This window comes from Cygnus olor, chromosome 4, assembly GCF_009769625.2.
Source record: "Cygnus olor isolate bCygOlo1 chromosome 4, bCygOlo1.pri.v2, whole genome shotgun sequence".
NCBI classification, from domain to species: Eukaryota; Metazoa; Chordata; class Aves; order Anseriformes; family Anatidae; genus Cygnus; species Cygnus olor.
The window spans coordinates 60,466,562-60,480,690 of record NC_049172.1 but is presented as its reverse complement, the minus strand read 5'-3'; the positions used below and the strand labels follow the sequence as shown (position 1 = coordinate 60,480,690).

The 14,129-nt window shown below is 40.4% G+C and overlaps 1 protein-coding gene across 17 annotated transcripts in view; it reads left to right on the top strand.

Moving 5' to 3' along the window:
* Positions 1-14,129, top strand: part of SLIT2 (slit guidance ligand 2) — a 260,326-nt gene continuing 246,197 nt past the window's right edge. For all 17 annotated transcript variants that reach the window (XM_040555212.1, XM_040555210.1, XM_040555202.1 and 14 more), the window contains exons 1-3: positions 1-1,467; positions 3,108-3,179; positions 4,364-4,435. In XM_040555212.1, coding sequence (XP_040411146.1) covers positions 1,292-1,467; positions 3,108-3,179; positions 4,364-4,435 — 320 coding nt within the window. In that variant the 5' untranslated portion in view covers positions 1-1,291. The remainder of the gene's footprint in view (positions 1,468-3,107; positions 3,180-4,363; positions 4,436-14,129) is intronic.

The window sequence follows — 14,129 nt, the reverse complement described above, 5'->3', positions numbered from 1 at the left end:
GGTGACGCTCTCCGGAGCACTTTCGGCGGGCACCTTGCGGCGGGGAGGAGAGCCGGCCTGCGGGCGGCGGTGCCATCCTATTGTTCCAGCGGCGAGGCTCGGGGTACGAGGGAAGGAGCCGGCGTGCCGCCTCCCTGCTCCGGCTTCTCCGCCGTTTTCCCCAGCGCCGGGGAGCCGAAGGACCGGGCTGTTCGGTGCCAGCACCCCACAGCTCAGGTGCGGCGGGGGAAGGAAGGGGAGCGAAGCCTTCCCGAGGCGCTCGGGGAGAGGAGGAAAGTTGCTCCCTCGCCTGCGGCCAGCCCGGGAGCTGCTGAAGCGGCCTCACCTGGAAGGACCGAGCGGTTCCCACCTTTCCCATCAGGTGCCTTTGCCGCAGCCGAGCCGCGGTATCCGGGAGACCGCGGGGAGCGGAGTGCCGGGCCGTCTGCCGTGCTCCCAGGATCACAGGAGGATCTACCGCTGTGATCTGTCACCGAGGAGAAGAAGGTCGTGGATGAACTCCCTTCCAGGAGGGCAACGAATCACTTCTCGAGCTGCTTATTATTATCGTGCTCTAGGACCAGCCCTTTCCTGCTAAACTTGGCTTGGGAGCTTACGGCAGGAGGGGGCGCGGGGGGTGGAAGGCCAAGCCCGACATCATCTCGTGTGTTTGACTTTTTTTTTCTCTCCCTCCTCCTTCCGTGAGACAGTTTGATGAATGCCTGCGAGAGGGGTATGATTTGCTGAGACGCTTCTGGCAGGGCGGTGTGTGCGCCGTGTCAGCCCCGCCGACGCCCCCCCGTGGGGCTGTGGGGGGACACGCGTGGGAGCGGAGCTGAGCGCAGGGAGCGCGCCCCTTGCGCCGACCGGGCTCCGCGGCATCTAGCCGGGGGCTCGGGGGGGAGTCACGGCTTTGCAAGGGACGAGAAGGAGCCAGCCCAAGTCCGCCGTAGCCCCAACCCGTGGCTTTGCTTCGCCTTCGCCGGGAGCGTGCGAAGAGGAGCTCCGAGCGCCGCCTCGCCTCTCCCCGCCACCCGACGGGCCAGCGAGGGAGGGCCCCGCTCCGGCCCCCTCCCAGCCAAGTTGCCTTCAGCAGCGGATCGCTGCCACCCACCGCACTTTGCCGGGCTTGTTTTCTTGGCTTAGCTTTGGATAGAGAGGACTCCGCTTTCTCCGCACCCTGAAAGTTGCCCGAGCGCTCCCCGCGGCGAGGAGAAGGAGGACGAAGAGGAGGAGGAGGAGGAGGGCGGCGCGCCCCGCGCCTCCCCGGGGCCGAGGCCGGCGGGCCCCGGCCGGGCGGCAGCGGGCGGTGATGATGTGCGGCTGGGGGAAGCTCACCCTGGCCCTGGGGCTGCTGCTGGCCATGGCGGGCGAGGTGGCGCCGCAGCCGTGCCCGGCGCAGTGCTCCTGCTCGGGGAGCACCGTGGACTGTCACGGGCTGGCGCTGCGCGGCGTCCCGAGGAACATTCCCCGCAACACCGAGAGGCTGTAAGTAACCCGAGCCAGCTCTCCTCCCCGGGCCCCCCGCGACCACGAGGGCAGAGGTGTCCCCCGGGGCCGCTTCGGGGTCCCGCCGGCCGCCCTGGGTGCGGGGGGGTGGCGGCTCCGTCCCCTTCCACCGCCCCTTTCGCCGCGATGCGCGGGGACGGGAGGGAGGTGGACGCGGCTCCCGGCACGCCGCCTTTCATCCTGGAGGGAACGACCACCCCTACACCCCCTCTTGAACATCCCCACCCTTTCCTGAGGGCCCCCGTTTCCCGGCCAGCTTGGCTCCTGGGGCTTTTTTTCCCTAAGGCCGGGCCGCGGCGCTCCGCGGGCGCGGAAGGCCCCGGGGGGGTCGCGGAGCCGGAGCCCGGCGGGGCTCTGCCGGTGGGCGAGGTGATGTTTAGGTGCTGTAGCCCCCCTTCCCCTCGCACAGCGCCGAGCTGAGCTTCAGCTGCGACCCCCTCAGCCCTCCCGACCCCTTTTTGAGACCGCTCAGTGCCCTCCGATGAGGGTATTTTCCAGGCGTGAGGGAGAGCAGGCATGCGGGCGGTGCTCTTTGGTGTCAGGAAGCTTTCAGGAGGGGCTGAGGGGAGGAAGAGATGAGCATACTATTAGCTTCTAAGTCATTTAAATGTTGAAGTATGAACACGTCTCAAGTGATGAATTTCACTCCGCGAGAGTACCAGGGCCACTGCTTTCTGCTGGGACTGGTGTGGCTTCCCTACGGCGGTGTTTTGGCCGCGTGTGGTATAAACACCAAAAAAAGTGACTTTTTTTTCCCAAATACGTTGGAAATGAGCTGTAATTGTTAGGGTAGTTTCCATGTGATACCACTTCCTAATGGCTTACCTCAGGAATTAAAGTCGGTTTTATTTGCAGTGATTGCAGTTGAGGGAAGTTGACCTAAAATCTTACTTAAAAAAAAGAGGAGGGGAGAGATGGACACACAAATAACTCTACAGAAGAAAGTAGTGCTGAAATATGAACAAATGCTAGGGCCTAAATGCAGTTTTCTGTTGCTTCTGACCATGCCTTGAGTTCCGCAGTCAATACAGCTTCCTATGCTACAAGTGAGGAGTTCAGTTTTTGTAAAATCATCTTTTTAAGTATTTACCCTGCAACAATCTTGTGCTTGTTTGAAAGCTAATGTTTGCTACAGAAAGTAAAGACCTCTTCTGCCTCTATAGAAATACTGTGAAAGCTGAGAATTGTTTAAAATGTAGAAAATGGTCTGTATTTCTGTCACTTGTTCAGTTTTTGTAACTCTTATCAGACAACCTAACGTACTGTCATCTCTCTATAGTAGCCTTAGTGGTTTTCTATCTGCAGTCATAACCGATGTTCAGACAGGTTTTGGCTGTTCTGTTGTTAAAGATAAATGTGAGCTATATAATGGCAGGCAGAACTGACTTTGTAAGGGTTTCTTATTACAGAGTTTGAAACTACTACTTTTGAGATAAACCTTCGTTCAGGCACTTGGAAATCTAGAACTCGCACAATGGTAGTTGTAGGAACGGTTCACTGGGATCGCTTACAACTTCCAGTTTCAGAAAATGCTGTGCCTGTGAAAGCACACAAAATAATTTAAAAAGAAAACAACTTCTTATGTTTTAATTTTGCTACTTCTGAATTATTCTTCTTAGGGATCTTAATGGAAATAACATCACCAGAATCACCAAGACTGACTTTGCTGGTCTAAGGCACCTTCGAGTTCTGTAAGTTTTCCCTTTCTGTCACTGATCCATTTTAGGACATGCAGCTTCAGATTATGTTATTAAAAAAAAACACATTGAATTAGTTACCTTTCAGTTTATAAACTGGCTAGGTTATCTATTGCTTTTTAACTTTTGTGCTACTGCATCTGAATTTACATTCTCTCCCCTATGTTATAGACTGATATAAAAAAGTTAGCAAATGACTTAAATGTCATCTTGTTTATGTTTCTTTTAAATCTCTGCCTAAGGTTGTAAAATAAATGGAGATTTTAATTTGGCATGTAGGTTACAAAAAAGGGTTGTTAAAACTTCCTGAATAACTGTTGGAATGACTTCAGTTTAAGCTTAGTAAATTTATAGTTCACATTGAAAATAGGTACGCTCAAGCTGAAGCGTAAGGGAATTCATTAAAGAGGTAAAAAGCTATTTAATTAATAAAAAGCAAGTCTTAGGTGTTGACTGTTACTTTTTACAGTTTCTGGGCAAAAAGAAAGTACTTTAACAGTGAATTTGACCAAGGAATAATTTGGATTGTTTTTGTAAATGCATTTGTAAGCGTTATGAAGCTTTTCAAAATCTGTGGGTTTTGGGGGAGGTAGTTTAATATCACATTTAAAATACTGCACAATTTACATAGCTTATTTGTTAAGGCTATTTTATTTGACCGAGTAGTTGTATATTTTTTTCCTTCTTAAGCAGAATATCATGCTGTAGTAATTTTTAATTTTTGTTAGACTATTGTTATGGTTACAGTTTCAGTGCAATCTTTCACTGATTTTTTTCTAAACACCACTGTTCTGTATTTGTGTTGTTCTCATGTGAGACTAGTTTTGCTTTCATACTATTCAGTTGGAATCTTAAAGCTTGCCGAAGAACGATGATGTATGTGCTTGTATGCGCACAGCATATATGCAAAATGTGTAACCTTTTAACCTGGGACTCTTTGAGTAGATGTATTATCTATTCTTGTTTATTTTAATGAAGATTATTTCATGCCTTTTTGGGTATATGATGTCATGTAAAGTGTTGGATGACAGGAGTCCAGGAGGTTAAATTGGATGTCGCTTTTGAATAACTGTTGTAGTGTTGTAATGAAGATGAGGTTGTCTTTAAATGGCTACTCTTAATGCAACAAGTGATGTTGGAGCTATTGAAACTTACATACAAAAATTTCTACATTTCAGTCAGCTCATGGAGAACAAGATTAGCACTATCGAGAGAGGAGCATTCCAGGATTTAAAAGAATTGGAGAGGCTGTAAGTATTTTAATTCTAAATGTATGAGAAAATAATTTCCTATCAAATCAGTCATGTGTTAATGCACTCAGACCTCTGGTTTTCTGTTTGTTTTTTTTTCGAATTTGGGACATCTAACCTTATCGAGACATGAGAGCAGTAAGAAATTCTCAGACTGTGTATGTGGGGGAGCTTGAATGAGCAGTCCAGATTTGAAGTGTAAACTGCAGTTGTCTTGCAGGGAAGAGTTTGAGTGCTATGAAATATTTTTCCCTTGAACACAAAGGAGTTTTTCAAATGTGAATACACCTACAAAAGCCTGTTTTCTTGTATATCACATGAGATGTTTGTCTTGAAGATGCTGAGTGTTTTATATGATGTCCTGTTGGAAGTTAATGCTAGTTGTGAAGGTTAGTCTGCATCCATGCAGTATGAAAGAAACAGTTGAAATCTATGCTGGTTTTTGAATTAAGCCTTTCACAAAGACTTAAGAAAAATATGGACTGTGAACTTTCTGAAGTGAATTGGATTTGTCCTTTTTTTTAAAAAAAAAAAAGTGAGTCCTGTGGGGAAAGAGGATGGAGCTGGGAAGACAAGGGTTTTGGCTAGTGAAGCTGAAGTGTAAACACCTGCTTTGTTGCAGTGGGACATATAAATAGCAAATGAATAAGACTAGTAAAGAAAGCTAAGCAGGTTTGGGAATTAGTTTTCATTATGTGTTTTCTTATTTTGCCGTGTTTCCTCAAATGAAGGTCTTTTTGAAAATATACTGTATGACTTGTATTACAAAATCCATCTTATTAAAAGCCAGATGCTGGTAGTTGAATGTAGTTTAAGCTAGGAAAATCTATGGAAACACTTTATTAATGTATATTTATGTAGAACTTGAGAATAGTGTCTTCATTATCAGGCATTGTTGTTGCTCCATTTTTATTGTCACCTTTTCTTTATGCATGCCTATGAGGTCTTGTTTAGCCTCTCAGTCACTGGTGCCTTAACTTCAGAAAGGTATTTCTGCTTGACTTCATTGAAAAGCAGCACCGGCCTAAACATTCTCTGTCTAATTATAGTTGTGCTCTGGATCTACAGCTGCTGTATGTTTAAAACAAAACAAAAAAAACGTTGTTTCATGTAAATATAGACAAAGCTTTTCAAGAAAATTATACACTGGTGGTTACTAAATATGATATTTCTGAAATCTTTTTTAAATAAACTAACTTTTTGACCTAGAAATTGAAAGTGCTGTTACGTACTGAAGCCTTCTTTTGAATAATCTTAAATGGGACTGCTCTGAGAAATGCATAGTCAGAATTTTCAAAGCTATATTAAAACAGACTTAATGCAGTGTTTTTTACAATGTGTTTTAAACTTAGTACAAAGCATAGGGATTTAGTGCAGCTTTTCCTGCTGAGATGTATATTGGAATAATATATACACATTCCTAAATTTAGTTTATAAGGTCTAACTAAATAATTAAACAGCAGTGTAGTTCATATTGCAAGAGTAAGTACACATACATGAAACATTAATAAACACTAAAAAAAATTGTGCTTTCACTATGAATGTGGTTTGATACTGAGATACAAAATACTTGCTAAGTTTTAAAACAGTATATTATCAACTTTATTTCTTGATTATCTTGAAGCAAGTTCTTGTTACATGATTATGAGTACTTCCAAAAAAATCTTGATATTATGACAGGTTAAAATTCATTTAATTATAAGATTTCTGATGCTGAGTACAGAACTGCAGTACTTAAAAAAAAAAAAATTGAACTTCAGTAGTTAAAACTTTCTTGTCTGAAGTGTTCACATCTTGCTATTAGATTTTTTTTTCCTTGATAAACATGTAAAATCTTTGGAAAACAATAGATATCTTACAGGTGTGTGATACTAGTTCAGAAGAAAAATTCTGATAATCGCAGTTACTCTTTTGGGTTATTTTCATTCACATTTCAGCAAGCAAACTGACGTTTAGAAGTTCAGTCAATTTTAGACCTAAAAAGTTAGATTCTACTTTGTCTTCAGAATTTTCTGTGCTCCAGTAATTGTCAGTTTTCGTGGTTTTTAATTTGCTGAAATTCAGTCAGTGTTAGGTGTGTGGGTGACTTGTGTAGCTTGAATATATATGCAGGATGTCTTTAAACCATCCCAGCTGTTGGCTAAGAGCAAATATTTCATATTTGTGAGGAAAAGCTGAGAAAATTCCTCTTGTTTACAACTGCCAAGTCCATCTGATGAAGGCACAATGTTATCTGACAGCCAATTCATCTCCTTGGGATTCTGAAATTCAGAAGGATTTCTCAAGGAACTTGTGGATACTTCAATTATTTTCTTTTATACAGTAAATAGCAAGCACTTTAAAGTTGTTTTTGTATGTGTAGGATGCCACATTTCCACTCTAAGTGTAATCTGCCAAGCTACTGTCAAATAATACCTGATGTAGTTCTTTTGATGTGCCAATGGACGGTGTAGGAATTTTACTGGATCTTAAATGAACTTGATTTGATTTATAAAACTGTTTACAAGTAATACATTTCTTACATTAGAATATATTATATTAATTTATCTCTAGATTAAGTGATGCTACTTGTGTGTTTTTGGTGTTTTTTACTGGAATTTCAGTGACAAAATCATTTGTTACTCTGAATTTCAAAGAACTGTTTGGTTGGTCGGTGATTCACTTGCTGTGAATACCCATTTGAAGATCTCGTCGTGCAAAATGCTGAATAACTTAATCTTTTAACTGAAGTGGGAATTGGAGACCTGGAGCGCTCCGTAAAATTAAGTCCCTAGGAGAAGAAACTCTCATCCTTTTCTTCAAAAGGAAACTACTGAAGATACATAGCTTTAAACAAATTGTATACCTCTTAGGTGGTTAGAAATGTTACTCAACTAAACTACAGGAGAAACAACAAATCTGTAGTATACTAGGTCTGTAATACTATGTACACAAAGCTATTTAGACCTAGTATGCTCCATAACAAGAATGTCACACCACTGTGGTGGTAGAAGTGTAATGGAAACTACAACCGCAATAAATACTGCTGTGACAGGTGATTGTTACTACAGCAGCACTGCTGTTATTTTCAGTTCGCAATAAATGATCATGTAGTAGTGCCTGCTACATAAGGACTGGGAGGGAGTACAAGATGGAAACTAGCAACTTAGTCAGCTAGCTTTTTGGTTTGTCGAAACTTGAGTTTTGAAGAGACCCAGGTTAAGATGAAAGCAATCTTGCTATAAGCCTTGCAGTTGGATGCTTCTCTAAAAACTCTTCAGTCAGATGTGTATACTCTGCAGTATTCCCTTAAGTGTAGTCTCTGGCAGTACTATCTCAGTGCTTAAGGGCTACTAGTTTTGCTCCCAACCGATTTGGTACAACATTGCCTGAGCTCTGATCTAGCAAGTCTCTCTTTGCAGCCTGTACCTTGAATGGCTGAATCAAATGGTCTATTGTGTTGTGTAGATGCTCTCAGTGTCTGTTGAAACAAACCTCTTTGAACTTCAATATGGATAGCCCATTTCCTAATGAATGGGATAGCTTGTACCTTGTGTACATTCTGAAGCAGTGCCAAAAACTATTGGATTAATTAATATCAGGTTTATGTATTTAGCATTTGCAAAACTTTCTATATCAACCACCAACCTGTATTATTATTTAGGAGGAAGTTCTTCTCAGAGGGTGGTGAGGCACTGGGACAGGTTGCCCAGAGAAGCTGTGGATGCCCCATCCCTGGAAGTGTTTAAGACCAGGTTGGATGGGGCCCTGAACCTGAGCAACCTGATCTAGTGGGTGGCATCCCTGCCTATGGCAGGGGGGTTGGAACTAGATGATCTTTAAGGTCCCTTCCAACCCAAGCCATTCTATGATTATGTGCTTGTGTTCATATTAGTAGGATCCATTTTCAATGGTTCTTAAAGAGCATGTGGTTCAGTACATGACAGGTCTCATAAAGGCTCAGGGTCTGATCTGTTATGTTGCCTGAACCAATCTTAGATAGACCACCATCATGTGTTAGGTTTCATTTTGTTTTGTGGAAGGAAGGGACAATGGTCACAGTCTGGAGAATTTTTATAATGTTTAAGAATGTCTAGAGACTACTGATTTTTATGGGAGACAATATTTTCAAAATATTTCTTATGAGAATGTTATAGTTGTATAGCTTAAGTTAAACACTTGTTTCTTCTTTCTTTTTAAAGCTGTCATTTTTGTGTGATGTTTATAATAGTTTGAACAATGAAGATAGTTTTTAGAAAGTGGTGATTTTCAGTCTAATGCCACCACTGGACACAACTTTAAAATGACTTTTTAAAAACTTATCATTTACTGCCAAGAACACCACCTTCTGTGGTTTTGCAGCTACTCTTGTAGTATCCCAGTGTTTTTACAAGCTATTGTCACCTGGAGGGAAATAAAAAGCTTGAAGACAGCTGCTATAGGCTATGAACCGGTTTTGTTATGAGCTGGTTGTCTAAAATTTACTTATATTCTTTTTTACTTCAGAAATACAACATAGACGGATTATGAGGATGAATTGCTTGTTTATGTAGCAGAGCAGTTAGCTTTTCATTTAGGGGCAAGTTTTTTTGGCTGATAAGAAAATTATTTTTAATTGTAATTTTTTTTCCTAATAACTGTCTCAAATGCTAGGTAAAAATTTTATGGTCACTGTAAGGCTATGCTGAACATACAAAAGGTGTCAGAACATGAAGAGTTTACAGCAATAGTTTAAAAACTACCCTGATTTTTCTTCCTGTACTTGTGAATAATCCACTGAGGAAGCACTGTGCCCCTAAAATGCTAATTTGGAGTCTGATTCTGCAGACATTTACCACATGAATAACTTGGTCTGCATGAGTAGTCCTGCTGATAACTCTTCTGAGAAAGGTTACTTGTGTGGCCTAAAATGTTTCCCAGCCAAGCCCTTATGCTTTTGATACTTGAATTAATAAAACTTCTAAAGTCCACTTATCTTAATAGTTCTAAAGAATTACAGCGTAGATTTAAAAGCAACAAAACACACCCAACCAAAAAAAAAACTAAACCAACACTAAAATTCACCTACTTCTGATGAAAACTAGTATAGAGAGGCAAAATGTTACTCAGAGGTTCTAGACTTATCATTTGCAGTCTCTGATCTAGTCTCTGATCTAGGACTTGAGCTAAATACTTATTTCCCCAAGAAAACCAGCCCCCGAGTTTTATGGTGTGAGTCAGCTGAAATCCCTAGTTGAAGACAAGAATGCTGTAGGGGTTGAACTTCATGTTGATACTTGAAATAGCTTTTAAACTAAAAGCCATCTATATTGTCTATTTTCATGCTTCTTACAATGTATCACTGAATGATGGAGAAAGATATTTCAAGAATTAAATACTTTGTTATAGTTCATGCATTTTTTGAACTTTTTACAACACAATTTGGAAATAGCAGAACTGAGAAATTGCCTGTACTTGTTATATATTGGGGACCACATCTTGACAAATGCATTAAAACAAGTTATTAAAACTTACGATGAGGGGAGCATTAACTGAGGAGTGTATGCCTGAGTACTTGAGTTAGTACTATTGAAAGCTCTTAGTTTTGTTCATCTAAGGATGAATGATTTGAAACTTGTAGATGTGTCACAGCACAGAAATAGAGGTATGTATTTCAATTATATATTTTTAAGGAGAAATATTTTCCACTTAGTAAACAAAATGAAGTACTATTCAGGCTTTTTTTTCCATATTCAAATCTATGTATGAAACTGCTGTGTTTGCAGCTTCTGGAACACACACAAATCCATCTTGCCAGTCATATGGGACTCAGTATAGTAAAGGATTTTTAGCTTATTTCATATATTACATGGTTAGAGTTATCTGGGCTTTAACCTAGTCTCTGATAAATGTGTTAAACACAGGCTGTATTAGCAGTTTTTGAAATTCTAAATGAAAAACTCACTTCTGAGTTTTTATGATCTCTGAAACATGCGGTGTTTTACAGAGCACCTCATCTTACAAAGGCATGCATAGCAGGATGAACTTAGAAATAATTTTTTTCCATCTAGAATAAAAACAAATACAGTTTGTCTTGGGCAACACAGCCACCAGACCTAGAAAGTTATGAAGGGAATTAGCAGCTGCTTCAAAATGGACTGGATAAACTAGTACTTCTTTCCTTTTTTTCTAGTCTAGGAGGCTATATTTCATGTATGTTCTTTCTTACGAAGCAGGAGTAATACTGCTCCACCAACACTTGATAATACTGCATGATAGGAAACTAACTATTGTGAACTCTCATAGCACTGCTGATGTTTCTTAAACATAAGATTGACTGTATCACTAATGGGATAAAACATGCTCTCTGGAGCTTAAAATAAACCCGTGTACTAACTTTTTATTATGTATTGGTGTGGCATGAGATTGTGGTTTTATTCTGAGTATTTGAGAAGCTCTATCCATAAGACTTGTTCCAAGTAGGAAAGCTTGTAACTCTTAAAAAAAAAAATAATAATAATTTCTTGAAATGTGATCTCTGTGAATAAATTAATCCTAGAATATTTAATCTTGTTTTGAACATTTTTTTTGGGGGGTGGGGGGTAAACTGGTAGAGTATAGCCCTTTCAGTTGCAGAACAGAAATGTTACACCCCCCACCCCTCTACTCCCCCAACAACAACAACAAAAAATTTCTTCTACATAGCTATATGATCAAAGTTCAGGAGCTGGGACTTCTGGAAAAAAAATGCCAAACATTGCAGAACAACATCATTTAAAAATACTTAGTTATACTAATACTGTGAAGCAAAATTGTATTTTTTTCTAATTTACATAGCCTTTAAACTTCAAATCTAAACCTAATGTGGAATTTGGGATCCATGGTGAAAAGTGGTTTTAGCAGCTGAGTCACTGCTACTGTTCATTACTATCATTGGTAAAAGAATAGCCAATTAATGAATTACTTCATCTTTTTGTGTATGACTGTATATGTAGTCTCAAGAAAAGCATCTTTGGCACTAAGACCTTATTTTGTATAAGCAACAGAGTTGTCATCTGAATTGAAGTTTTACTGAGCTCTTAGAATGGGTTCTTAGCACAAGCTATAAAGGTGTCTCCAGTTTTTCTCACTGATCCCTGTTCTTCATTTTGGTGTGCAAGTTCATTCCTGAAGCCTGAGAATTAATTCTTTCAGTTGGGGTACATTGTGAACAGAATCTGACTGCCACAGTCAGGAAGGTCTGTGTTGGGCTGCCTGAAACTTGGGAAGTTTATGTATAAACTTGTTTTGAAGCCTGTTGAATGTTATGATTTTCTCCCCTTTGAACCATTGATACTTAAGCACCTGTCTGGCTTTGGTCTGAAAACATGAGCATTGGAAGGGTTAATAACACACCTATAAAGGTATAGGTAGCGGAAGAATAATGAGTTCAGGTAGAGAATGTTTTTGAATAGCCCTGAAGGGGGTGAACAGTTATTCCTTGTTAATCATGGATGTGAAAAATCCTTCTCTTTGCTAATCCTACATAGTTTAAGGGCAATGCATAGCGCATTCCTCATTTTAGAACAGGGAGGAGACTGCGAAGCCTGCGGTGCTAATCACTTACCAAAGGAATGTGAGACCGTCTTACAAGAATTATACTGGGGCACCTGTATTTATAGTTTAAAAAAAAAAAACCTACAGTAATTATCCTGTATTAGCAGACTTTTGTCAAAACAACTTCAAATATCTTTTCTAGAAAAATTTCTGGTAAATCAGAAAATAGACAAAAAGTTGTATTTGAAGATGATATTTAAAAAGAGAAGCAGGATTCTAATAGCACTTTAAAAATCAGCTTATAAAGCTGCATTTTGATTGCAGAATAATACAAAATCTCTGATAAACTTTTCAGTCCAAGAGCTATGTTCTTCTTTGAAAGCCTGGTAAACTTTCATTATTATTTTTAGTATATTTTACTCATTTGAATGTAGTTTCTCATGGGACTCCTTTTATAGGTCTAGAAGTCAAATTGCAGTGAGAAGTCCTGTTTGCTCTTTGCAGACCTTTTTACAAATTCCAGGGCAGGAAGGCTGTTTATTTTTCCCACATCTGTTTTGTGCTCATCCTTTGTCACATTGTTTGCTGGATGCTCTTCTTTCTTGCTTCCTCTGAAATGGGTAATTTGCACTGTTGCAAAATGTTGAAACCAAACCTGATTCTACAGAACTGTTTTATCAACGTTTTCCTTTCAAATAGTGTTTTGTGGTCGTAATATATTTTAAACTGATGCTACAGAAGCACTGATATTAAACTTAAAGCTATACGTTTCTATTCTGCTCTGTAAAAATCACATCTCTTGCAGATCCAGATCAAGTTAAATGACAACAAAACCGCGCACAAACAGATTTAATAGTAGATGGCAACAGGTAAAAATTAGAAAAAAAAACTTTTCACAGTACGTTACCTTTTAATGTAGTATATTTCAGAGGGCATCTACAATGCTCCTAATTTTAATTGTGGAAGCCACAGTTTCACCTGGAATTTTACAGTTAAACTCCAAAAGCCATGAGGAATTTGGCTGCAGGACTCTTACTTCAGTGACTCATACTGTTACATTACTTCATTTAATCTGGAGGCTGGATGAAAACTAGATCATAAGAACGGTGTTATTTTCCTTGATAGTTTGTAGTGTATTGTGTTGACTTGTTTTTAACAATAGCCTATACTTATAATCAGATACAATGTAGCAACTCCTCTTAATTTTCTTAAAACACACCAGGCTGTCTGAGTTTAGTTTGGCAGGATGCCTGTACAGGTGCTACACAAGAATACTTGAATGAAAACTTACTGTGCTGACTTGGTACCAGAAAGACAGTTACAAGCCATTCCAGACTATTTGTAGGCACTTCTTTCCTGCTTTCTAAACAGTCTGCCCAAAATAGATCATATCCCCTAATCCAACACAATTCCTCTTTTTCTCCCCCCCCACCCCGCCGCTCCCCCCCTTTAGATACCCCTTCTGTTGTCTGATCATCCTTGCTTCATCTGATACTTGATTCCATATTACTTTATGAAAGTTTTCTAATTTGTTTCCTCCTGTTGGGTAGATGTCCATTACAAAATAACTCTTAAAAAAATTCCTGGCTTGGAAAAATTGTCTATAGTATTTGAGTGGCCTCAAATGCTGAGATTTGGTGAGATGTTGTACAAACTCTTAAAATAAGAGGCAATTCATTCAATTGATATGGTCTAGTTAGTGCTAGAGTTATTTTGCGTGCTTCCCTGTACCTCTACTACAGTGAAGTGCTGTCATAATAAACATACTTGATTTTTTTTCCATTTCCCAGATGAGGACAGTCATGTTTGGGGCAGGATTTGTGCCCTAGTTATTAAGGAGTTTTTTTCTCCCTTCTATCAAGACTAAAATCTTCTGGAGCAACAAGCAATTCTTGTCTAAATAATGAGTCTTCAGATAAATCTTGCCAGTCATTCTGGCAAGTGAAAGTTGTTGTTAGAATTGGGGGATTTTAAAGGTTTCTCTCCTCAGATTCTCTCTGGTTTTACAGACAAGGAGCTCCACGTTGATATTCTTGCTGCACTGCCATTTCTGATTAATCAGTCAGGATGATAATGGTGAGGACAGATCTGGATGCAGAGTGAGAAGCAGTTTGGCAATGCCTAAAGCAGTCTCTGATGGGACTCTGGTGACCTCCCAGCAACTGGTTATTAGAGGAAACCGCTTTCCCTATCAGAGAGG